This window comes from Clinocottus analis, unplaced genomic scaffold (assembly GCF_023055335.1).
Source record: "Clinocottus analis isolate CAN_PGR_092001 unplaced genomic scaffold, fCliAna1.0.p SCAF_2, whole genome shotgun sequence".
NCBI classification, from domain to species: Eukaryota; Metazoa; Chordata; class Actinopteri; order Perciformes; family Cottidae; genus Clinocottus; species Clinocottus analis.
This window is the reverse complement of record NW_027175931.1, coordinates 7,946,880-7,972,530: the sequence shown is the minus strand read 5'-3', so window position 1 is coordinate 7,972,530 and position 25,651 is coordinate 7,946,880. Positions and strand designations below refer to the sequence as shown.

The 25,651-nt window shown below is 40.8% G+C and overlaps 1 protein-coding gene across 1 annotated transcript in view; it reads left to right on the top strand.

The window, feature by feature from the left end:
• dner (delta/notch-like EGF repeat containing) overlaps window positions 1-25,651 on the top strand; it is a 49,676-nt gene that overhangs the window by 11,733 nt on the left and 12,292 nt on the right. The window contains exons 2-7 of the mRNA XM_068585748.1: window positions 15,315-15,659; window positions 15,783-15,880; window positions 20,989-21,152; window positions 23,558-23,706; window positions 24,498-24,651; window positions 25,327-25,440. Of these exons, the coding sequence (XP_068441849.1) occupies window positions 15,315-15,659; window positions 15,783-15,880; window positions 20,989-21,152; window positions 23,558-23,706; window positions 24,498-24,651; window positions 25,327-25,440 (1,024 nt within the window). The remainder of the gene's footprint in view (window positions 1-15,314; window positions 15,660-15,782; window positions 15,881-20,988; window positions 21,153-23,557; window positions 23,707-24,497; window positions 24,652-25,326; window positions 25,441-25,651) is intronic.

The window sequence follows — 25,651 nt, the reverse complement described above, 5'->3', positions numbered from 1 at the left end:
GAATAAAAAAAAAATCCCCTGAGTCATATTTGGTGTTGTCGCTTCAGAGCATCCTTCCTGTCGTCCCTCGCTCTCCTGCTGTCGGTGGAACATGTTCATGTAGGCGGTGTGGCAGAAGATTTGGAGCTCCTCTAAAGAAACGTCTTCTCAGTCGTGGCTTCTAAAAACATGTTCTTCCTTTTCGGGAACACAGTCGGTGGGAGGACATCGATGATACATGTCCGGCGGTCGCCTCCCACCATGAGTACCAGTTTTCATTGTTACAACCCCCTTTCATCTTCTAGGGTCGCCATAGCAACAGCGCAATGACGAGAAGAGCCAAAAGATCAATAGGGGTAGAGTACAATAACACGGAGCAGAAAATGTGATTTATTTCCTTTTTAATTCACAAAGAACAAATCATGTGAAGCAGTCTGAGTAGTAATAGAAGGTACGACATGTTCTTTGTTTCTCGTTTTCACAATCTCGAATCATTTGTGAGCAACGGCCCTCATGCCGTTAACCAATTTCAGGTCAAATTAATGGTGATAATTTACAGATTTCCAGGTCACAATGGGAACAGGATGTTCCACTTTCAGTGTTTCATTGACTAAATTCATTGTGGCAGCCTCACCACCTCCAGACACGGCCTGAGATTAAGCTTTCATTTTCACATCTGCAACATACCTATTTCAATTTTTTTTTACGTGACCTGAAATATTTTAAACAGCAACAAAAGTCTCCAGCCACCTCGTATCTTTGATTTAGTGACAGAAACTACTTTTATTCCGGTACCCGATTAATTGCGTCAGCGTCACCTTTTTTTCATGCAGTGGATATCTTGTTTTGCAAGGAACCATCTTTGTAAGTAGGTCAGAGCGGACGGTGAGCTTGTAGATCACCGCAGAATGACATCCATCTGCCAGCTGATATAGTGTTTGTTCCTGGAGAAATTAAAATAAAACACAATGGTAGCTCCCTTAAAGGTCTAGTGTGTAGGATCTGACAACTTCTACTTTCCCAGAGTGCCAAGTTTGAACTATATACGTCGGCCTCCACACAGGGTTTGTACACATTTTGACCAATGGATTTCCATGACTTTTCCATGACGTTAAACCAAATTTCCATGACCAAATATTTCGTGAAATCTCGGTGTATACATCAAAACGTGAGAAAATGTATTATTCAAACTAAGAATGAGAATTTCAAAGCATACAGTATACCTGACTTTGATTAAAATTAACATTTTAATAGATGCCTGTGTGTACGCCTGCTCATATTTTGAGCGTCTTTCTTTTAAAAGCATAAGCATAGTCCTCGTTAGTACACGAGCTGCAGCATTATGGATCAATTGGAGAGCTTTAAGACATTTATTAGAGCATCCTGATAATAAGGTGTTACAGTAATTCAGCTTAGAAATAAAAATTGCGTGGATTTTTATGCATCGCTTTGAGACAGGATCTGTCTGAAAACTTAGCTCAAACTATCATTTGAGCTGGGTTTTTTAGTTGGTGGTTGTTATTTTTTTTTTAAATCTATGGTACTCTTCATAGCTCAGTATACTGCAAGTGGTATTGTTGTCTTAATATTATTGTGTATTTGGTTGACTCCAGGTTTAGATTCTGTTCCCTTTCTCTGTCAATATCCATGGGCTTGATGTTGTTGAAGGTATGATGATGTTACTTATAATATTTATATATGTGCTTTTTTATATACATATGTAACTCGTTATGTGTGGGTTGTATGGTTCCCCGGTATTATCATGTAACCAAAGTGTTTGTATTTAAAGATGGCTTGTGAGAGCTACAGTGCCGACCTTTTTATTTATATTTCCATTGCTGTCTTTTGGCCAGCACTTGCCCACAGTGGTTTTGGTTGATATTGTTTGTTGTGTTCTACTGCAGAGACATGCAAAAAAAGTGAAAATAATTCACCCTTTGGACACACAAACCACCAACCACAAATCACGCACAATCCATATCCAAACCTGTTACTCTAAATTCCCTATAATGCGTCATAACTCATGCTCCTACTCCTCAGTAAGTCGGCTCACAGGGGGAAGTAACTTTATAAGCAGAACGTAATGATGAAACAGCATGTCATACAGAGAGACAGCTTAAAAGCCAGGAGGAGGGCTTCCATCCAAATCATTAAGTGTTCTGTGTTGCACAGCAGAGCCTGCATCTGATTTAATGTTTTAGAAAAAGCTGCAGCGCGAAAATACAGCTGCTGACCTAATGGAGTTATTGCTGCAATGTCCTTGATATATAATGTATGAGTGATATTTATGTATACAACCGCACATATGTCCATCGTCAGACCACAACTGCCTGCAACTGTGAGAGACACATTATTCTACCCATTTTTCATCCACAGCTACGGGTGATAGACCATCACCATAATCATGACTGTCTGACCGACATGTCCACTTTGTGTATGGTAATTTATCGTGTACCAATCTGCTTTCCTTACACTCATTACTTATCTATATAGCTGTTAAAGGCGTCACCATTACTCATGAGGGGATGTAGTACAGTATATGTCCCACACAGTTTACTACACGATTGTGTGAGGACAGTACGGGCAGTGTTCTGAAGTTTAGTTTGTTTTTGGTCCAGTATGGAGGTAGCTTTTTTGTTGCCGTTTGTCTATAAAGAGCGAGATGAGGCACATGGAAAAGAGAGGTAGATGGATTGATCAAACACAGGACCTTTATTTGTCTAGGACAGTGACAGTGATTCCCAACCTTTTGTCAGTGACCCTGTGGAATTTTTTTGTAATTTTATTGTTGTTTCAGTTGTCAGGCCTGGGGATGTTGGTTCTGGTTAATATGGGCAATTGATCTCACTTGGGATGAAGCATGTCGGTGGTGGCTTCTCTTTGGTGCGCAGGTCAGGTTGAAAAAAAGGATCAACTTAATGTTAGCTAACGTGGCTTAACTTGCCGTGCACATGGGTACACATGGCCTTAACAGAACAACTAGATAGCTAGCTAGCAGCTGAAGACATTTGTGCACTTATCTTTATCTTGCTTTTTTAGGATTTAGATGGACATTTAGATGATAATGGACCAAGGTACCCAAAGTTACAACCAAGGGTTGGTTTTTGACAAGTTAGGAGTGAGTGAAAACATTAGTTTGGTCCCATACTTTATACAGTATGTGCTATATTGCCTTACACAGGAAAATGTGCAGTTAATGAGATTTCCAGGGTGTCAGTTAACTGTCACACCAGTGTGACGGTGTAGGTGTGATTTTTACAGAGGCGCAGAATCCGGCGTCAAATTCCATGTTTGTGATAATGTACATGGCCATTAAAGCTGATTCTGATTCTGACTTTTAAGGATTGTTTGTTGATGTTTTTAGTTTTTTGTCTTTGTAGGAGATATTGACTTCGTCGACCATTTCAACATCTTGCGACACTAAGATGCACTATATAGATTATTTTGGGAGTTTTGTTTGTTAATTTCCTGATCAGTCTGTTTATAAATTTATATTTCTTATATATTTTTGGGTAGTCAGTTTTGACCATGTTGAATTAAAAACCATGTGAAGCATTTGCAATAAAAACAAATTATTGGATGGAAAACCTGCCCACAATTGAATAGTTCATTCATTGAGTTATTTTTGTGTGTGCAATGAATTCACAAATATTATTATATGAATATAATGTAATCTTTTGAGTCACAAACAATTTATTTTGATAAACAATTTATGAATATCGATCGAAATACATGTTATAACATGTATTTTGAACGATATTCATAAATTGCACATTTAGCTGTTTTGTGGTTGCAGACCGTAGCTATGGCCCACATTAACCCGCCTGTCAGGGAGCCAAGTGATGAGAGAGATACATGGCTATGGAAAAAAATGCATCAGCTTATGTGTTTTGAACCGTGCACAAAATCATTTTCTGTAAGAAAATATTTAAAAACATTGCTCACCTAGCCAAGTCAGCTATTAGTCTTTGTTAAGGTTTGTTAGCGATCCAAAATATGTAATTTTTCATATTACGTGCCCCGCTCCGAGCTGAAGTTATGGTAGGAAAAGTCTGAATAGAGATGCAATATTTCGCTCTGCACAAAAGTGCCTAATATTTCAAGTGAGGTGACAGCTAAAAGTGATGTAGTCGCACCGCTGACACCATATTCGCAGCTAATCAAGAATAACTGTGTTGTGAAGTATCAAGCAGACAGACTAGTTGTCGCTGCAATGTGAAACGCTGCATGGTGTGTGACCAAACAAAAACTTAAAACTCTATCTGTCAGTGCATCTGCTCCAAGCTTCTGGTAAATTCACAAAGAGCCTGAAAGCTTCTGATCCATTTTAGTCCCCGTCTGATAGAATAAGAAGACAGACGACGGTGTCCCAGCCGTTGAGAAGAGGCGTTCAAGTCCCCTGCAGCCCCGGCGCTACTTGGATGGGTATAAATAGAGCCTTGCAGCGCCTTTCCTCTCTCCTTGCTCCACTCCTCCAAGCCACTCTTATCTTTCTGTCTGTTTACTTGGCAGAGTTGAGAGGTAAATGTCTTTTAAAGGGATGATATTGAGCAATCATGGAAGGTTATTACATGTCATTTGTTTGACGGCAGCACAAGGACCCTTGTGGAGCAAACTAAGTGTCCTCCTGCTGTGTGTTTTGGCTATTGAGTGACAGACTAAATGAAGCTCCAATAAAATACGATTACAAAAAATAAAGATGCGTAGGAACGGAAGAAATCTATTATATTATTTAGATGGGAAATTATGAGCATGAAGGGCAGTCTCGCCTCATTAGCATGTTTTTACTTCCACTGCGCCTCCATTTACATCTATTTATGCATCGAGGCGAGATCAAAATCTATCGAGGTGCTCGGCCATGTTCGTGTATAGGCTTCATGGATCCACATTTTGAAAGCAGAGTTGCTCTTTGAAGCTACTGGGCCAGGAAGTGATGGAGAAGTTTGGGAGGGAGGGAGGGATGGCAAACGCTTTGATGTGCAGAAATAGATAACATTAAAGGCCCGTTGACAAAAACACACTTTCTGTCCACGACGAAAGCATCGTCCCGTGTTACTGGATGGTACAACAACTCGGAGGATTATGAGGCAGATGGTTGCAGATTGAGGAGTTGTTATCCCAGAATAGTTTGGGATATCATTTTGGAAAAAATTAGGACTAATGTGCATGAGAGGACAATACAATTCTGGGAGACAATGTTTAAATCTTTTTTTAATTTATCCTTTTTTTTTTGGCTGTGGGGAATAAATTCCTACATGTTTTCTGATTGAACGGATTTTAATGAACAAGTATCGTGTCCTTGCTCGTCTTCTGTCTTTCTTGCTGTCGGAGGGATGGCAACTCATTGATAAGTGTGTTATCACATGACCCAGTTCGATGCAGTAGTAAGGACAGCTATGGCCACTTTATCAAGGAAATGTTACTGAGAAATCGGTTTTCGGGATGTAAATTTTTCCTCGCGATGCATTTAGCATGTACTTTAAGTACTCTTTGGAGTGAGTGAATGAGTGAAATCCATCTTTCTCCCTCCCTAAGGCTTTGTGAGTAATATTGTGTTTTATGCGTTTGACTGAAGGGCTGCACAAACTTTATCGGAGTGTCACTGCAGAAAGGCAAAATATTGTGTTTAACACTTAATATTAGCCCACGTATCTTAAATATCTTAAGTGGAAAAAAATAATATACTTTTGAGCATTACAGGCTTATTATAACATACTTCCTTTATATATATATATATATATATATATATATATATATATATATATATATATATATATATATATACATACACACACACATACATACATACATATATATATACATATATATACATATGTATATATACACATATATATATACATATATATATACATATATATATACATATATATATATATATATATACATATATATATACATATATATATATATACATATATATATATATATATATATATATATATATATATATATATATATATATATATACATATACATATAGATACATTATTTAAAGAAATCCAATACTATGTATATGTTTACTTGTTTCATTGGCATAGTTTACAAACAAAAATACCTTGTCATTTTTTTTCTCTTATTTTTGAAGTTTTTTTCCAGTGTTGATTAGTGTTTCTTTTGGTTCAGGGAGAGGGAATATTAGATTTACATTCATCAAGTGGCTAAAAATACACCTCCAAACGAATGCTAATGTTGCACCGCATATTTGCTGGGTTTGAAAACAGGCAATTGTTTGCTAACAGGTGAAAGGTTTATGCGATTTAAAGCTTAAAAGTACATTTTTCTGATCTTTTTAAATGGCGTCATTGCTTCCTCGAGCGAAGAGGAATGACAGTTAACTATGGATTTGTCACTTTGATTTACAAGGAGTCGTTAGATCCATTGTTGCTTCTACATGCACTCAGTGAGATAACCACCTCTTCCTGCTTCAGCTCTGTCTGACACCTGTCAATCATCTCACAGACAGCGTCACTGACAGCTGACACTCTTCATCTCAGTTTAACTGGACACCCAAAATGGTTAAAACTTAATTAAAATACATGTAGAAACGAGCTAGAGAAGACTGCAGCCTCTTGAAACCACATAATGTACTGAAAAAAACGTTCCTTATTGAAGAGAGGGAAACAAACAGTGGTTGCTTTACAAGATCAATGCTACAGAGTAATTGTATTGACACTTCATGGTGCTGGATTTCTTTTACAGGAACTGCTGGAAGAAACTGCCAAAAATACTTAGCTACATGTGGAGTTTCTCTCTTCATTTATCTTTTGATTTTGCAATGTTCTAATTTTACAAATCGTGCCGACAACGCAAACATTTCTATTTCCATTCCCAATTTCCCAAGAGGGATCATTGACGTTTCTCTCGATCTCATTTCTTTCCCACTGCTTGTGAATAGGTCCAGTTTCGTGTGAGAATATTTATTTATTTAAGTCCTTTGCTTCTGTCTAGAAGTAGCTGGAACTTTTATTTTATTTGGTCTGAATAGCCTTGTTTCTACATCAGCTCTTCACACAACCCAACAGCTATCGTTCTCTTCTAAGTTGGTGGTTCATTCACGTCGGTCTGCTTCGCACCAAACAGGCAAAAGCCTCAAGATGTTTGACACCGTTGTGTTTCTTTAATCGAGAGGCAGTGACTAAAATAAAATCCCTGATCTGTTTCTTTTGTCTTCTTATGACAAGGACATTAATATATTTTAATGAGCCGATAAAACAGGATTATTCAGCTTCACTCTTAGGCTGAAAATGAAAAGAGTAAAATTATGTTTTATTTTCACACGATGGAAAAATTAGATTGTCTGTCTCCTTTATTTTTGTCCATAAAATAATGTTTTATTTTCAATGACTTTGAGAGAAAAGTGCTTCAACACCTCAGTATTGTAAAAGTAAAAAGTCCAAAATCAATGATACTTTTACAAGTACATTTTAACAATCAACAGCTTCCTTCGTAACTGTGAGAGAAATAGGAAAAAATCTCAAGCTGAGTAAAGTGGTGTCTTTAAGTTGTGTGTGCCGACAGCAGAAGTGACGCGTTTGGATCATGAAGGGTTTCTCGCTTTGACATTTTCTGACTGATGGGTGTAAATAAACCACCCCACCAATAATGTATGCCTGGATACTGACAGGATTTTTGCGTTAATGCTCAACCACAAGCTCAAGACAGCACATTGCCCTGTCTTTGAATATACTATTGAGTCGAGGAGGTCGAAGGCGTAAGATGAGCGAACACCTTGAAAACAAAAAAGCACTCAAACAATGTCAACCAACTGCTTTTTACAGTGATCGCATATTGAGAAACGGGCTCTGTCGACTTATTAAACGCTGATTGGCCAAGCCTTGACACGTCACATCAAAGATGTTCTATTGCGAAGATCATCACGTCAGCTTTTCACCGTGTCTCACTACAATCTCAGAAACGCTGACGTGGTCCCGCGGCTCTTTAGGTCCGGTGCAACTCCAAAAAGGAGGACAAATATGCAGCCGGCTTGGTGCTGCGCCGGACGCCGGACAGGGCATTGAACATGCGGACTGTCCGGCCTAAATCCGGACGTCTGGTCACCCTACTTTATGAGCCAAAACATGACATTTTTGTCATATTTTGTCTTAGTACAGTATTTAAAACTAAGACAAGATCTTATTAGGGTTTGAAATTAAAACCTGCCATCAACCTAAAATATTCCGTGGCTGCGACTCATCAAGCCTTATATTTGACACGTGGGCAGTTACTCAGCTGGGTTTCCATCAACCGCTTGTATTATGAAAAGGAGCAGAGATTAGACTTGCAAAAATCTTGATCCTCTTGCATCCATTGGCCGGTGAACAAGAATAGTCACTTTTCTGCCAAGGACAGAAACGTTTGCCACAGTCTTGCATCACGATGTGAGAACTGACATTGTTCCTTTGAAGAGCTCATAGTCGCTTTACTGTGTGAGCCGTTTGACTGTTTACAAGAGCAAATCCATATTAAACAGTTTCTGAGTTGTCCTGTTCCTTTCTCGGATAAGTTTGCCTTCCTTAGTTTGTAGTGATCACAGAGCCCTATATGTCTCATCATTTGTTCAAACTTCCTTCTTGGGTGTAAAGTGTTTGGTATCCAGAACTGTATTCACAGATCACCTGCCGTCTGCACCAGTTCTCTTCTTTGTTGATTCACGACTCTTTGCTGTATTTGTTTGGTTTTATGCAATACATTCTGTGCACTTCTCTTGCTCATTGGCGTTTCAATACATGAGTCTCATAAATCAGGAATGCATTGGGGGACTTGTACCGTCTGGACCCAAAAGTAGTGTACCGTGCTTCCGTACATTCCTGTGGCTATGTGAAAGTTGATATTTCCACAGTGGCACATTTTACATTTGATTAGTACAGTTATTCATGCACCATTGAAATTTTTAATGCTTTTCTGGATCTTTTCGGGTTCTTTATAATAATCGGATCACATCACCGGGCTCAGCCCTCGTGGGAGCAGACTGGAGAGAATACTGCAGGGGAAAATGACTCTATTGAGGGATGAATTTAAAGCATTATTTTGTCACCGTCATGAATTAAGTATTTTGTTTTAGCTGGATTGCGGGTGCTCATTACGCACCGCACATCCAAGATAAAATGACTGCTGGCTATATGAAAGTTTAATTTGGTTCATCTAGCTAATTGCTGCGTGATTGATTATATAATTACACAGTGTTTGTTCCCTGGCTGTTACAGTCACATAGTCAGACATAGTCATGTTTGTAATTCCTTAACTCTCGGGATGCAGTGTGTTTCACCGTTGTTGATCTGTGGAGAATAATGTCGTTATAGCTGCGTGTGTTGGAAGGTACATGAACTCCGTGTTGCGAGATTGTACTTTTCCCTCCAACCGTATATTTTCTCATATTTGTTCTGCTCCTCTGAGATTACGCAGTGCAGAGAGTTGCTCCAGTTTCTCTAGCCTTGAATTCAGCAAACAGTGAATGCTTGACAAATACGCGCTGGGTCTTAAAAAGAAGATGGATCTAGATCAGGCGCATCAATTTTTAACTATCTCTCATTATTAAAACATAAGATCATAAGATGTAAGATCATTGTCGACACATCAAATTAAGTTTATATACTGCAGTCACACTGCAGTATCACAACATGAACACTGACAATGCAAATTAAGGATTCTTAATTTGCAGTGAACTTAGTAACTAAGTAAGTGTTTGTGTAGTTTCGCTCATGTTTTCTCGCATAAGCAATCAAATGTATTGATTCAAAATGGCAAATAAGTGGCATCAAGTGAGACAATCAAGTACTCACATCAGACAAAGTAATGTTATAAACCACAGTTGTTCAGACACAAAAGACAGATTCAAATGTTTCTGTCGTCGATGGTCGTGACACAATCTCGACGTTGGCAACTGCAAACTATTCCCCGTCATACGAATGTACCCTTGGGGATCAAAACAGTATTTCTGATTCTGGTCATTCCTTGGGGGCGTCTTAATAACGAGAAAGGCCGTTTAAAGGAAACACATATGCTTTGATCAGTGTCCCTGATACAAAGTATGAGTGTACAAGGTTGGAGAACTTGTATCTATTGTGTGTTGTTTGGGATTTATCTCCCATTGGCACCACAGCTCACTAAAAGGCAGTTAGTGAAATGTCCTGAGACTTTCTCACTGAGTGTTGTTGTTGGAGATGGTCCGTTGAAGGAAAGTGTGATCTGCGGGGAGCTGAAGCAACGGTCCTTGACAAAGAGAAAGCGGGTCGAATAATTAAAGTGCTGTTTGAAATGCTTTCTGAAGCCAAGGTTAAATCTCTCAACCTGACGCCGTATTCACTTTCAACAACGGCCGCTGTTCATGAAAATGAACCTCGTTCAGTGTTTCTCAAGCTGCTCAGACTCAGATGCACCGAGGCGTCGCTACAGCAAACGCACTCGTCCGGACACAATGTTATCGAGCCTCACTCAGTGTCCCCTCGTCTCAGGAGGGACGTTTTAACAAGACACATTTATCCTCTCTGAGCCCATGTGGAGATATTTTCCTCATTTGTTAACGAGTGTTTTCATGAGTGAGGGATTAGGCAAATGCTATCTGTATCTATTGTCCCGCCACAGGAGGGGAGAATGGGGGGAGGAGGGGCTGTTATCACTCTGACAGAGGGAGGCAAACGGTGATAAACAGCCCAGATGAAGCAGTAAGTGGATTATAAAATGGATCGTCTCTTTGCAGCATGATGAGACTCTTTGGGCAAATATTGATACTGTGTGTGTGTGTGTGTGTGTGTGTGTGTGTGTGTGTGTGTGTGTGTGTGTGTGTGTGTGAGACTGGTGCGGCGGGAGCATAAAAACACAAACACACACACACACACTGTGTATAGTACTGTTTTTCTAATTGCGCTCACGTTACCTAGCTACTGTCGCCATGGCAACCCATCTTGATCGCTGTAAAGGGGCTGCAAAACAGTTTCAGACAACCTGCCGAGTGACCATATCAGCTTCTCCCGTTTAACTGTGATCGTGTGTGTGTTTGTGCACGTGTCCAGACTTTCACTGAAAAGCCTTTTTGAAATCATTGTCATTTTGTACAGTCTTTAGCTGTTCGTGTGAATCTTTAACTTTAGTGTTATTTTCGTGTGCAGCGAGAGAGTCATCGCTGCCCTTCTAACTAATTGCATGTGTGTGAATAGCTGAACGATCTGGCCATCAAAGTGAACCCCTGCAGTATTGTGATCTACCGCTCAGATGAGTCTCCCATAAACAGTAAGTGGCTGATAAACTGGTGAAATGGAGCGCTCAGTTGACTGCTGTTATAAAACGGCGCCAGCTCCGTCAGGGTTGTGGCTTCACATGAACGTGTTGAACTCAGCTGATAATCTGCCCGTTCAGAGCAAACTCTCTTTGACCAACTGTTTTCAAAAGCATACCCATTAATATGCAGCCGTAACGGCATTGGAGGAACAGAAACAAATGTAAACCCTGACATACCTTTAAGTTAATATATATATATAAAACAAGAAACTTGTTAGAAAACAGTTTACATCCAGCAGCGGAAGAAGTATCATCATTTATCAACTTCTGAGTGCAATATGTCTCTTTAGCTGCTAAACGCTCCACTAAGTTGACCAGCTAGTTGCTTACTGGGTCTTTCTGCTGCTTGTTGCTGGGCAGGTTTGGACCCACGGACCGTGGCCCAGTGGTTGAGGGCCGCTGCTATAGGTCACATATTCAATCTATTAAAATTATGATGGAAAACTTTTAATGTTCCCAATGTAGCCTCCACCGAATAACTGACATGGTGTAGCGTTGAACTTTTGCTGGGCTGGTACACCCACCACAGGAAAACTCTCACAACTCCAGCTATTGATTTTTCTTTAGCTGTAAGGATTACATACTGCTCAGTCATGGTCCGGCTACAAGCAAATCCGTTTTGCTTGCAAGTTGGCAACAACAACAGTTTTTAAAATCCCTGAGTAATGGATATATTCTTTAATACTGCTTTGTTTTTCCTTACCGCATCATGTTTTCTAATAAAACCCTCTGTTTAGCATCAACATGCACTTTCTTTGTAATATCAACTCACACTCTGGAAAAAAAAAGTGATATGAGAAGCTCCCAGGCAGTTTAATAATCTGTGTGGAGAAATTATCTTTTCACTCTCTCCGGGCAGCTTCAGATCTGCTGAGCTGGTTGGGAGTTACTGAAATGACTTGCTCAAGGCTCAAGTCTCATTGATTACTAACTCTGTAGCCCAACAGACAACTCTTTAATGCTTTTAAAACTTGGGCACAACAGTGGAAAATCATCTGGAAAGTAATCTTACAGATTTAATATATTAAATGCTTGTGACGCTTTATTTTATGGCTCCATGATTTCCGAATAATCTTTATAAAAGTTCCCATAAAAGACATGGCTAATGGATTTTGACTTCATCATTAATTACTATTGGAAAAATGTCTCTATATATGTGTATTTATATGCTTCCCTGTAGACACACTTTGTATAGGTTCAACTCAAGATCTAGTGCATCAACTAAAAGACTCAGAAGTGTATTAATTAAACCCCCGAAAAAATATTTTACGAAAGACAAACTTGAAAGCCAACAAAGGTGCATCAATTTTCTTGCTCACCTCAAATATATATCTACAGCTCAGTGACACAGTGCATCAAATATGTTGGATGCATCATTAGAATTTCTTTCCTGTCAAGGTGCCATTAAACTCCTCAATAAAAAAGAGGATGCTACGTCACCATAACATCTTTGTCAGGTGAAAAAAGCATGGCTAAGTTAAGTCGGGGTATTCTCACCATTTGTCTAACTTCTTTCACTTACACTATTAATATGTAACGAATGTGAAGACTGAAATCTAATGTAGAGATTGGTGTGTGTGTGTGTATGTATGTGTGTGCGACTCATCCAGCCCCTGCACCAGTTTAAATTGATGTTATGGCTTAAGTAGCGTTGCTGTTTCCGGCCGTCCGGCCTTATCGATCCTTCCTGCTCAGGGTCCCGCATCCCACATTAGCAAATACTGTAGATCACAGCACCTTGTGAAGCAATTAATTTGGCCCAAGAGAATGTCTTTGTTCAGTCTGTTGGTCCATGTGGGAATATAGATAAAGGAACTAATGTGAGTTATTATCAGCTGCTTAGAGGAAATTGATTTGCATGGCTTGCCAGAGCCCGGGGCATGTGAGACGTTAGGTGCCAGAGAATAGGAAGCATCTCATGCAGGAAGGTAGTGAGTAACTAAGTATATGAATACTAATGGGACCATAGAAAATGTCTGCATATGCACTGAATGTTAATGCCACCAAGTTATAACCTGGGGTTTGTGCAAGTCACCAATCTCAAATTAGTGCACTTGCCTTGACAGGTGCAACTCATTAAATCACATTTTCTATACACCTCTGCTGTCCTTAAACACAGGACCAATCAGGCACACAAGTGAAAACACCTGTGTGCGGACCATGGGTGACCACAGGCGCTTCAGTGCAGCCCACTGCTGCTAAATTGCTATAGATGGGTTAAATGCAGAGACCAAATTTCATGTATGTATGTAAAAATATGTAATATGACAAATGTAACAAAGTTTAGGTCTAATGCCCTCTTTCCTCAATTACAGTTTTTCATAAATAATCCAAAAATGATATCATTGAATTGAGAGTAGCCACAACAAGTGATGGTATCTAAGCCAACATGCAACCAGCCAATCAGCCCAAAGCCCAGAATCTACGCCAGGAAGAAACCATTATTTTGAGGAATTTTTATTAAAATAAATCAGTCATGTGTGCCATAACATTTCATAAAAGTAAAAATGCCCTTTGAAGGACGAAAAAGGAATTCTTCAAATGACTTGGATTGAGTCTAGGTAATTTCATTTGACAGATGTAAAGCTTTCTCAATTTAAGTGCTGGGGCCAACGAGTGTCAGCACATTTTCACTTGAGAAACAAGTTCAATTTTCTGCAAATAAGCCGAAGATAGGAAATATCTGCTAATGTATGTAAAACAATCGATACATGTATTGATAAATGTATCAGTTTTTTTATGACACAGAGTTGAGACCGCATTGTTCGTCCCTGTTATATAAAGTATACAGTGTGCACATATAAGTCTCTCTGTGTTTGAGCACATTCTGTTCTCTCCTGTCTGAATGGAGGAGAAATCAAGAGCGACAGAAGAAAAGGCTCATGAAGGACTCTAATGTCTCCTTTAACCCAGACGAGCCAGCGCTGCTGTCCTCTAAAGATTTGATAAACTCAATCCCTGGTGCCGTTCGAGAGTAGATAAGAGCAGCAGACTGTGTAAAGACCAGAGAGTGGCGTGCCGGGACAGTTGGGACTGCTGTGCTTCAGAGCAAAGACAATGTTTGATAGAGGCATCGCAAGTGAAAACCTGAGAGATTACCACTAATGAGCTGTGACTCGGTCGCAGAGACAGCGGACTGCTAATGGCACTCTGTTGTTCTGCCTCGCACTGTTTCTTTGAGACACACACACACACACGCACACACACACACACACACACACACACACACACACACAGATACACACTCAAATACATTCATCTTGTTGCACTGGATGATTCGGTACACGCATCAATAGCATCCTTTTGTTCAACCCCTTTCTTTTGCTTTACTCTGGGTTTTTATTAAAACTGTTCTCTGAACACATTTAAATCAGACAGCTGGAGCTGGAGATACCTGAGTGATTTATTCTGAGTGAATTTGCCCCAAAAAATAAAAATAAGAGGCAGCAGGATTATAGACACTCTTAAGCCTAAGAAGGCTCCGAGCTTCAGAGTAGCAGTAAGCTTCATGAGCAAAGGCTTCGTCCTTTTTCACCTGCAAATATGATCAATTATTGATGGGAAGGGGGAGCCAGCATGAAGGAGGCTGTCATGATGCGTTTGTTTGTGTTGCTGCATGACTGGGGTAAACCTTGTTTATGGACTGTGTGTGTGTGAGAGAGACAGTGAGAGAGAGAGAGAGATGGAGAGAGAAAGAAAGAAAGAGTGGTGAAAATGGAGCAAGGGAGTGCAGACCTGCAAGAATTTATCAGGAACACAGAGACAAAATGGAATAAAAATAAATGAGTGGTGTAAAGAAGGTGGCTGAGTCAGAGAGCAATAAAAGAAGTAGCTGAGTAGTGATGATTACACTTTCTTGTTCTCCACAGGGTTTTAATGACCCACTCCTTGACCCATTTAAAATGAAGCTGGATGCCAGGTTCACATTTTAGGGTTTTTATTGTGTCACAAAACGACAGCAGATGGAAAAACACATCGGATGATACTGTTTTTTTTGTTCTGCCTCTTCCTGTTTGTATTTATTTTCTCTGTTCTTTTAGTTTTTCACAGACCCGTGTGCCAGCAGCCCTTGTCTCCATGGAAACTGCAGCCGGAGCGGCGGTGGGGAGGAGGGGGAACCGGCCTACACCTGTGGGTGCACCGAAGGCTACGAGGGGGAGAGGTGTGATCAGATCCTTCTGGACCTGCCGGCGGCCGACTGGGACCCCGCCACCGCCTCCGCGCCTGAACTGGCCACCCCCGTCGCCTCCACCACCGCGGCGGCCACTCAGCCGCCGCAGCCAACCACCATCCCCTCAACCACAGCGCCGCCATCCCCCACCCTGCAGCCATGGCAACCCAAACCTGGGCAGAGGCTGCTGGTGGTGCCGTGGGAGGCAGACAGGGTGAGATAACTTCTGTGCTAAATTTAAGCTCCTGTGGGTTTATCTTTAAAAATTCAATGCATAACATATGTTGTGCGTGTGTGTGTGTGTGTGTGTGTGTGTGTGTGTGTGTGTGTGCTTCAGGTGACTGAGGGTCTGCACTGCGTGAGTCCTGAGCTGTGTGAGCTGACATCAGGAACTCTGACTCTGTCTCTTGAAGTGCCTGAAGAGACAGCTGTAAAGTAAGAGCAACTTTTGTGATTGACTGCTTTCCTCTTAAAGCGATTGACCAGCCGCGGGCTCCCGGGGCCAAATGTGGCTGTGGGCCCTTTCTAATGGCCCTCTCTTTGCATTGTGCAGTTTCTATCCTGTTGCCTCCAAAAACCTATCTGTTGCAGTTTGGTGGCTGTTTCATCATATTTTGCCCAGCGACCCAGAAACTAACCAATACTCCAATGCGGCTGTAAATTTGATAATTGTCACAATAATCGTATTCAATTCATAGAGGAATACACACCATGTAAGCATGTACCAACTGAAATAATACAGTTGTTGGTACTAATATGACACAGGGCGTTTTACTCAAGTAACCACAAGTTAAATGCCACACAAAGGGGCGGAGGGCAGTTTCATCTGGATGGTAATCCAACTTTGCTGTAAATCAGTGGTCGACCCAAAAAATGATTGTTTGTGTATCCAAATACTGGCTCCCTGTAAAGTTAAAAGATGACTCTGAGTGACAGCCTGTAGCTTACGCCTGTGGATGAACAGTAATTACAGTTTATTCCAAAAGCAACCCAGAGCTAAAACAATAAGTAAACATCAACCGCAAAAAGTGTATGTCAATCAGGAAGTGAATATTTGGTACTTAAAGGCCCACACAGATTTTCATTTGTGCTTAATTGGACCACTTCTCAGGACTGGGTAGGCGTGTACAGACTGTGCTTGATGGATCTCTGACACTCTCCTGTTAGTTTTCTTACAGTTGCTGGGTGTTGCGTGTTGATTAACTCCAACCGGAGCAGAGATGTAATCAGACAAAATAAGTGAAAGCACTTGTTTCTATTAAGTAGTGTTAACGCCAACTGAGAATCTTGTTGACCTCAACTGTATTAAGTTCTGTTGTTTCTAATTCACCAAGCAGGAGATATTGTAGCTGTCTTAAATTCATGATATCTCTGAATTACAACGAAGGGACAGAGAGTGTTTCCATCTCCACTTCTAGTCATTAAAGTCTGACCCTTTTAATGTGGATGCAGCATCATGTTATTGGTGTAAAAGTGCACACAGGATGTGGTCTAGTGGTTGAGCAATATGGGTAATTCAATGTGTGATGCCAATATTTAAAAAGCAGGACAGCCATGAATATGAAGCCAATGTTTTGTTGTTGTTTTAAGGATAATCATAATAGAATAGACTAAAACGGTTGTTTGTGAGAAATAAACCAGCAAACTGAGCAAACTTTAGATTACAGATACAAGCAAAACAATAACACTGATGCTAAATATGACCCGAGAGAATAATCAAATTAATGTAATTGCTTTGATGAATTAAGTTAATTACTAACTGGCCACTAAATATCTCGACAATTTCCCCATAAAATAACGATAAAATATTGGCAGCCGAGATGTAAGTAATTAAATGTTATTTTATGGAGGCAGCTTCTGTCATTTATTTTAACAGTATCTTATCGTGAAATGGATGATGGTACGTGATAGACTTTTACGGTACCAGTGTAGTATATAGCAGGATGTTAATGTGTATTTACAAAGGATAATAAAATCTGCTTTGTATTTAAATCCTGTATTTTTAAGTATAAAACACAATCATTCATAATAATACAATATTGCTAAAGTTATTACTTGTCCTCAATGTTTTCTGTAAGACATTTATTATCTAAAAGTAAAGAAAAATAATTACACACACACTTTAAACACGTAAATGTGAACTGCATGAACTACCCGACAGTGTAAACGAGAACGAGGAGAAAGAGAGCGAACAGTGAGAGAGGAGTTGACTGCCTCACTTCTCCATCGTCTCACAGACGCACTTTAGCAAATCCATATCTCAACTTCGCCCCATCCCTTCTGTTTTACAGATCTACAGTCGGCTCTATAAAAGCACGAATAAACACAGTTAGGGAGCCAACATTACATCTTCAGACTGTAAATGTTGATTAATTTTTTACTAACATTAACTTTGCTGGCTTTACTTCTAGCGAGCTAACGTTTCAGCTACTTGAACTCGAGCTTGCGAACAAGACAGAGGTTACTTTGCTAATTGTAGCAACCTAATATAATGAAACATAATCTGATCTGATGTTAACTGTTCAATAATCACAACGGCAAAATTAGACTGGACCCTTTCAGTTTATGGTGGTAAGCGTATAACTATAACTCGGCTTCCCGGTTGATGTCCACACGGTTTGTGCTCACAAGGGTGCAACAGCCCAACCCGTCTTGTCTCTCAGAAATGGTTAGTGGGCTATGAGCAGTTTTGATGAATAAAAATATGCTATCATCATTGCAGAAATATAAACCTCAAGAGTACAATGGTGATGGCTCATGACTCACTGAACCTAGAGAGGCATATTTCCACCACTTCAAAATATTGCTTTATGCTGATAAATTACAGTTATCTGGCGCTACCGTAACTGACGGCATCAACTGTTCATTTATATGCGAAGGATGGATATTTCACTGTATTTTATAGTCACTATGAAATACTGTGGTAAAGCTATTTCATTACACAAGACCCAATCTACCTCTGCAGACACTGTGGGTTCGCAGAGGTAGATTGGGTCGTTTTTCAATCAGCAGATCGGCGGTTCAATACCCGGCTCCTTCAGTTCCAAGTTTCCTTGTGCTTCACACTTGTGTGTGAATGGCTGAATGATAACCTGCAGGGTACAGCTTTGAGTGGTCGGGAGACGAGAAGACGTTATACAAATGGAAGATCATTTGCCATATTTCAACTACTAACTATACACTAATGGCTAATTCCAGCAGTATTTCCTCGGATATCTGAGCTCCCCCTGTTGTCCCTGAGGCTGAGCCCAGACACCCTGTGAAGGGAAACTCATTTCAGCTGAGAGACGCCTGTCCACCATCTTTTGGAAAGCCATTCACTTGTGACGCTCCAACTTGCCTTCCGTCGATAACAAAACCTAATTATGTTATTTTTATATCCTGATCTATTCCCGACAGTGGGCCATTTATGGAGTTCTGACGTTGGCCCATGTAAAGGTGGCCTTTTTTTAAAGCATTGTCCTAAATATTGGCTCTCGTACTGGTTAGCCTCTTGTATCTCTCTGATACAGGTGTGCAGCGGAAACTAGAAAGGTGCACTCAGTAAAGTGCAGATTTCTGCCAGCTGTATTGTGTGATTGAATAAATACAATTAACAAATGGCCTTTGAGGCATCCTAAAACTCCAAAACAAGCAGCAGTGAATCCTGGCAATTGAAATGCAAGTCGTCGTATCAAAAAACAAAATCAACTCACCAAGGTGTCGGTGAGGTACAGCGGTGTTTGTACTGGTAGTGTCGTTATCAGTCATCCAATAGAGGTTAACCCAAAGTTTAAAACAATGAAAGTGAGGTACACAGGTACGCAGCACTGTGTGTACTAGTTATCCCTAGAGTAGAGGATGTGGATTGGAGAAGCATTCAGCGGCGTTATCACTGACGGCACCAACCGACCGGCGGTCGGTTAAGAGTAGTGAGAGAGGAGACAGTTCACTGCAGCATAGAAAATGCAATAAAAGGTGTTTTAAAAACGAGTGAGTCACCGCAACAGTGAGAGACCCTTGAGCATGAAGCCATAACTGCGCAACGAAAATATTATGTCGTTTCCCCAAACAGAATGTGAGATTAGCCGCTGACAGACACAGAGGTGCACACTCACAGATACACACCCACGCGACGTGTGCATGTTCCTACAAATCAAACAGCTTGTGGTTAACCGCGTATGTGTCCACTTGTGTGAAGCCAACCATCCAATTATATTTAGTGTAATAAACACATTTAAACGTTGAACACACATCGGCTATTTATTTTAAATATGTTTTGTCACTGTGACACAGTTTCAGCTGCTGCTCTCTGAGTGTCGAGGTGGTGATAATACTAATTTTTGATGCACAAATGCTAAGAGTACAGATGTAGTCGTTTGTTTATCTAAAAATGTGAATGGTTAGAGATATGAATGAGTGAGGATCCTCAACCTGAAAAGGCATCCAAATAGAGACAAAGCAATATCATTTGGGTTGTTGGAGTGATTTTAAAATAAATATTGTTTCTTTACTGAGACATATATCCAATATTGTCCTCACTAAGGTTTTCTATCAGAAACCCTGTTTCATCCCTTTTGACACCTTGGGGTTGGTGCTAGAATAAGGCCCAGAATGGAAGGGTTCATCTCATGAGGATCATGAATATGATCAATACATTTCATGGTTTCTGCTCATCTGGTTAGACATGTTATGTCTGTCTTCTTCATGGCAGTGTATGGAGGAGAGGCCTTGCAGCAGCATCAAAAATGGACTGCAATTTTGTCGACGGTATTTTTTAAGTATCAAAGTCTGTCCACATTTCGTTTGTGCTCGCTCTCGTCCATTCATCTCTTTCCATGTTGAACCTGCTGCTTTTTCAGTTTCTATTTGGTCCGTCTTGGTTTTTACTATTTTGTACAAATCGTCTGAGGTCCTGATGAAGGTCAGCCTCCGACGATACTCGTGTTCATGAGGGTCGAAGTGTTTTAACAGGAAGCAACCCCCCCCCCCTTTACCCCACACTGGGCCAAACTACTGACAGCCATTACTCCCCAGACCCGCCCATGATGCCAGAATGGAGTACCACACAGGTTGGATTCAAACACGGGATAAAGTGCCAGCCAGTAAGACACTGACTGTCAGCGTGCTTTGTTGCTGCTGACCAACATGAATGGAAAATTATATTGTATTATTATTATTATCTTCTTATGTTGACTGAAATAAGGATAAAAAGAAGTAGAGAAGTTCACATCGTGGACCTTTATGCAGATTTTGTTGACATTTTAAGTAAAGATTTAAGAATCAAGTTTTCTCTCGATGTGCAAAATAATGATGTGTTTCTTTTCTGGCGCTTTTAATATATCATTTTTTCTGGTCCCATCCATTATTTAAATGCTGCAAACATGCAGTACAGAAGCTTAAAGAGCAGCTGAGAACTGTCACCAATTAAAAAGGGATCATCGACAATCTCTATAAATTTGTGATTTGGTCCAAACTGTGGAGAAAGCCTATTTCTGATTCTTCCTCCCCGTTCATGTCCTCATCCTTCATCCCTCCCTCCCTTGCTTCATCTCTCCAATTAGGGTGGTTGTGAATGCCAGTGGAGCTCCAGTGCTGTGGCGTGTGAATGAAGAAGGTTTCCTCCGTTCCTCCATTTTGAACGGCACCACCATGTGGTTCCTGCAGGCTCCCGATGGATTGGTGGTGCCAGACCGCACGCTGCCTCTGGGACAAAACTACTTCCTCAGTAAGATGTCATGTCTTTAAGCATACAATGTCATATATATCACCTCTTTTTCTTCATCCTATTGTGAGGAAGTGGGAGAGAGGCTGTAGAATACCTAAAGTTCATTGGAAAAATAGAATCTTACCCACAATAATTGTAATTATACTTTTATTATCTCTGTTTGTATCTTTTAATTTGTTCATCCGAGGAAACATCTTTTAAATACCTCAAAATAGCTCATTTACAACTGAGCCAAACACATCTAAGGAATTAATAAATCTAAATAAATTGTATTTACAGCGTTTATTCCTGACATGACATTGGGGAGCATCGCATAATATTTGCATACATGAGTCAAAATATTATATTTGCATATTGGGGAAAAAAAAAAACCTGGCTATTTATGCTGATATTCCATCTGTATTTCGATACTGCGCTTCACATATACACAATGTTGTGAAAGAGTTGCTGGAGGGGGGTAGTTAGAGTCTCACTGTTTGACTGGAAGGCTGGTTGACCTCTGTGTGTGATGAACATACCTGATGCTGTCTCACTAAGCTGCTTGTCTTCCGACCTTGACATGGCTTCGAACTTGGAGGTAAACAGCGTCTGCATTCAGAGAGAGAGAGAAAGAGAGAGAGAGAGAGAGAGAGAGAGAGAGAGAGAGAGAGAGGGAGAGGGAGAGAGAGAAGGATAATGGAAGGTGGGAGAGAGCAAGAGTCAGATAAGGAGGAAGGAAGACTGGAAAAAAGAGATGGCAAAACAGAAAGGGATTAGAGAGAAAGACAGAGGATACAGAAGGAGGGAAGGATGAAGGTCAAACTGCAAGAGGAAGATGCATGCAAAGCGTCAGTAAGGAGGGAGGAGCGTGCAGTGACATTGCATTTACCTCCTCACACGTCACTGGATCTGAATGTCGGCAATGAGCTTTAACAATTTGATGGAGCGGTGACTCTGCAGGTCCAACATTCGGTGTCATTGGGCTGACGATCATTTTGTCGGGGGGGGGGGGCGACGGGTAATCATGAGTTGTTTTGTCGGACCGCTGGTTGGTTGAGGGGATTGCGTTGTCGAAGTCTCGTCATTGGTGAACTCGCAAGCTCATTGGCTCAGGTCAGGCTCTAAAAAAATGGCCGTTAATATTCAGTCTGTGGCTATTTTTATCCAAGCGCCCATACCGCTGTCAGCTTTGATTGAAGATATAATAAGAGATGTTCTGAACTTCTCGACCCAGAGCGACAAGACGGAGACGCATGCACTCTATTTCAGTCACACTGAAGAGCTGCCTGCATCACTTCTTTTCTTAACACCTTTAGCCACATGGGGGTTAATTGTTTTTTTGGCAGCACGGTGCGCCTGAGCGAGGGAGTTATTTAAAATATGCCCTAAAGCATATTTTAACAACCCTACGAGTCTACAGCCATGCTAGCTGCTCTTTGAGGCTATGCACAGTCAGCGAAATGCCCAATACTCCCAATGACAATGCAGTGACATCCTAATATTTAGGAGATTTAATGTTTATCATGCTCACCCTTTTAGTTTAGAGTGTTAGCATGCCAACATTGCTTTTAGCGCAAAACACAAAGTACAGTTAAGGCTAATGGGAAGGTCATTGATGGCGAAGCTATCATCCCCGATGAACAACACCTCGCACCCCATGCAGGACACTCTGGCAGCTGTGCACAGCTCCTTCAGCTGATTCATCCCTGTTGTGTGAAGGAGAGCTACCGCAAGTCCTCTCTCACTCTGCTGCTGTCAGGCTGCACAACCAGCTGAGCTCGCAGTGGACCACAAACACACGTCAAACACTTCAACCCGTGCAATATTAATACACTGTTCATGATAGTTATATTTAGTTTGAAACTAAAGTAATGGATGAATGGAAACTTGATGATGGCACGACATGAAAAGTCATGGAATCCCCGAAGGTAAATAAAACTAAATACATAAAAGCATAGTGAGAGGGACGACAATGACAAACATGTCATGGCATTTCTTTCAATAGTTGGTAAGACATTTCACTCAAATCCACAAATGACAACCGTGTGTTGAAAAGTACTTTATTAATCTCCAAGGAGAAATTTTTGGCACGAGATGAAAAGTAAAATAAAGAAAAATAAAGAAAAAGATTCATCCTCTGGGGACCATGAATATCTGTATAAACTGTCACGGCATGCTATCCAACAGTTGTGGAGATGGCAGTTGTACAACTAGCATACCATCATTGTCTCATGCCGTGCCGTTGTCGTTGTATATTCTTATTCATAAACCTCTCTATAATTAAGACATTTTCTCTACAAAGCTACGGGGCTCATTTATTTAATAATATCTGCTTGCCTGTGGTACATATTTTTGAAATGTGATGATTGAATGTATGAAAACGCCACATGAACATTTTTGAAAGGCCCTCAACTCTTGTGCGGTAGGTGTGCTGCGTGTTGGCGCCCCCACAGCCCCGGAGGTCACCCTGCGGCTCAACCTGACGGTGAAAGCCAGCAGCTGCGTGGAGCCCGGCAGCAGCTTCAGCGACCCTCAGTGCTCTGGGAAAGGCAAATGTATCACACAGCCCTCCGAGGTGAGACATCATGTTCTTCTTGTCAAGACAACACATAAGTTACGATGGGAATGAAGCTGAAAGGAACAGGAGAACATTCCAGCATCCAGATACTTGCAGCTCACGTCACAGCTTCCATAACAATTATGTGTCTGTACATTAAACAGAAGAAAACTTTTCTTTTGATTTCAACCCAACTTTTATCACTGCGGCTGCGGCATTGTGTCGAGTGCATTTTGGTCATTATTCACAGAAGTGAAGCAGAAGAGAAACTTCTCCCTGGGTTTCACTTAGCAGAGAACAACGCCGAGCACAACAGAAAACAAAAGAACACGGGCAATGCAACATTTACAGTGAGGAATAACTGCTTCATTCTTTATGTGATCAAAATGTATGTGGGTCTCGGGTCTGGTATCGCCGCACCTCTGAAGACAGAGAAGTAGAAGGAACCACCTGGGACCCATTAGTGCCCTCTGCATCCATACATTAAACTACAAGAGATTCTCACTCGACGTGCTAGAAAACGAACAAAAAAACAGAGGGAGGCGTTGCAGAGAGGATTTCACGGTTTCTCTCTTTTTCTCATTATCTCTCCCTTCACTGTTTGAGCAAATCAAACCGTATCACTGCTGCTTGTTAGTGCATTGTTATGTTACTGAATAATTTTACAACCTGCAATCTCATTATTTCTGTTTCACAAGATTTTCTTTCTTTCATCGTTATCTCTGGTCCTTTCACCTTCAAGGCTTGTTGATTTGACTTGTGAAAAGTGTGTGTGTGTGTGTGTGTGTGTGTGTGTGTGTGTTTTGCAGAGCACTTTCTTCTGCGAGTGTGAGGACGGCTACACTGGAATCTTCTGTGAGGAATTCGATGCCTGCCACCGCCGACCTTGTCACAGCAACGGCACCTGCACCGACGTTAGACAAGGTGGTGAAGGTCGCAACTTCTCATGCACCTGCCCACCAGGTGCGTGTGTCCGTGTGTGCATTATTTTGGATGATGCCTTTATACACAGACAATGTGTACACTCGTGTAGAAGGCTATTAGTCTCAGCCTGTGTTAATCTTGGTTTGTTTTGATTCGAGCTGTGCAGATATAACAACGGGAAGCCTCTCTTATTGTCTGAGGAATCTCTGAATAAGAGCACAGGAACAGAGATGAGATCGTATTGAACCGTTGACCTTGTTGTTTGAGGGCAGGTACTTGAAGCGAGGGCCTCTGGTAGGAAGGTAAATGTTGAAGGTGACCACTGATTGCCTGTCAGTCCCCATTAGGGCGCTGTGCTGACGAGAAAAAACTAAAAAAGGAAAAAATATGCATACAGAGAAAAGTCAGTCATTTTAGTGGCTTATTCAAATGGTGGCATTTGTAGACATTAATGACGTCAATACATAATTATGTATATCATTAGTTGGATCCTTATTAGCTGTTTCTCTTGTTGGGGTTCAACCAAAAAATATTTCCAATAAACAATAGACATACATTTATATGCGAGTAAAAAACAATTAAACTGTAAGTTAAAAACAAAACTCACCACTTGCCTGTTTACTGCGAGTTGCTCAATCTTAAGCAGCTCGCACTTCGCTGCATTTGACTGAAATAAATAAAAAGTAGTCTCATTATGAAATGCTTTTCTCTCAGGTTATGAAGGGGAGCGCTGCCAGTTGCAGGTTGACCACTGCCTCTCTCAGCCCTGCAAGAATGGAGCCACGTGCTTCAGCAGCTTGGCCGGGCCCAGGTGCTACTGTCCCGAAGGTAGGAACCCAATTCATTAACATTTGTAATATCACAAACGAACAGAGTGGGGACATAGACAGGAAAAAGTGTGTGAATACTGCAATAGTGTGTGCATTTTTCAGCTGTCTGATTCCAGTTATTATACACTCTGAGTGTTTAACAGTATCTGTGCCACTGAGATGCTTAATTTAAACCTTCCTCCTCTATCCTAATTAGTCTTCATAGCCTC